The sequence below is a fragment of the Fopius arisanus genome, unplaced genomic scaffold (genome assembly GCF_000806365.1).
Source record: "Fopius arisanus strain USDA-PBARC FA_bdor unplaced genomic scaffold, ASM80636v1 scaffold00013, whole genome shotgun sequence".
NCBI classification, from domain to species: Eukaryota; Metazoa; Arthropoda; class Insecta; order Hymenoptera; family Braconidae; genus Fopius; species Fopius arisanus.
The window spans coordinates 977,713-979,022 of NW_011887752.1; the positions used below are offsets into that span (position 1 = coordinate 977,713).

Below are 1,310 nucleotides of genomic sequence, written 5' to 3' on the forward strand. Positions count from 1 at the left end.
TTAATAACTAATAAACTATTTGTTTCCAAATTCTGGAAATGGTTTTCTAAATGTTTCCAAATTATTTCCTAATTATTCGATTCATTGTTTTTTCAAAATATGTAACTTGTTTGCCAAGTATACGCTGGTCCCTGTATCATACGTTAGAGTTAGACACCCCCATTGCGTGTGGCGCCCTCCCTCTCTTGGGGTGCAGTACTACGATGCCGCTGGGCGGTCACTCCAACCCCCCCGAACTGAGCCCCTACTTTAGTCAATCCTCTTTGATCGACACCAGCTAATTATCCAGGAACAAAAAAAATATCTACTTGCCGTCCGTAGGCTAGTCTCCAGCAGATGATAAACTTCGTATTTATCGTTCGAGTAAATAAAAAAAATACTGGAAGAATTATCAAAAATACGTAAATCTTAAAAATAATCTTGGATTCATCAAAAAATATAAATAAACGATTCCCCCTGAATGTAAAACTATAATGCCAATTGATTTCTGATTATTGGCGAGACCTCCAATTTTTCGTGCCATTGAAATAGAGTTTAACCTCTTATTGTGTTCTGTCGTATTCTTGTCTATCTGGCGAATTATTATCGAGAAAAAAGCGAAATAAATAGAAATAAATGTAATGAACAAGCATTTAATGATGTGACGTGAGCAAATTGAAACCGAAGCCTGAAACTGCTAAATTGCTGTGGGAGTAAAATTTGCTTATGGATTATGTCTGAAAGCAGTGAAAATATTATTGGCGAGTACGAAGAGGGGGCGATTGACGAAGAGGGTCATCAGATGCAATTGACAGATGACATTAGCCATTCGGGGATGTCAAAATTGTTAAGAGAACAAAATCAATTGTTGATGAGACAGAAGTCACAGCAGTTTGTCGAGGAAATCGATTTCCGGGAGATACAGACCGAAGAGGTTAGAATGTTGTTTTATTCCAGGGATTTTATTTTTATAAACAACTTGAATCTCTGTTTCATTCCTAAATCCTTTACTAACGCAATGATCATGAATTAAAAAATGTTTCATTAATTCAATTTGTCTTTCCAAGTTAGGTTTAATTTATCAATTGATATGCTTGATTTTGTTTTTAATTCTCTGGGAAATTTATTGGCTGTAATGGTTTGTTCATGATTGTAGACTTCGATTCGGTTTTGTCGCTAAGACCATTTCGAATTTAATTTATTGTCCGGTTTTTGAAGATTTTTAAATCAATAAATTTTTTAATAAAGTCTCAACGAAATCAATGGAATTAGGGGTCGGAATAGGTCAGCGTTTTCCCATTAAATTTCATATAAACGACTGAATAAATCTG

At 34.8% G+C, this 1,310-nt stretch overlaps 1 protein-coding gene across 1 annotated transcript in view; it reads left to right on the forward strand.

Moving 5' to 3' along the window:
* Window positions 1–373: 373 nt before the first annotated feature.
* The window catches only part of LOC105263150 (mitogen-activated protein kinase kinase kinase 7), a gene marked incomplete in the record, with an annotated part of 8,114 nt that continues 7,177 nt past the window's right edge, over window positions 374–1,310 (forward strand). Inside the window, 1 exon segment of the mRNA XM_011299177.1 lies at window positions 374–913. Within this exon segment, the coding sequence (XP_011297479.1) occupies window positions 713–913 (201 nt within the window).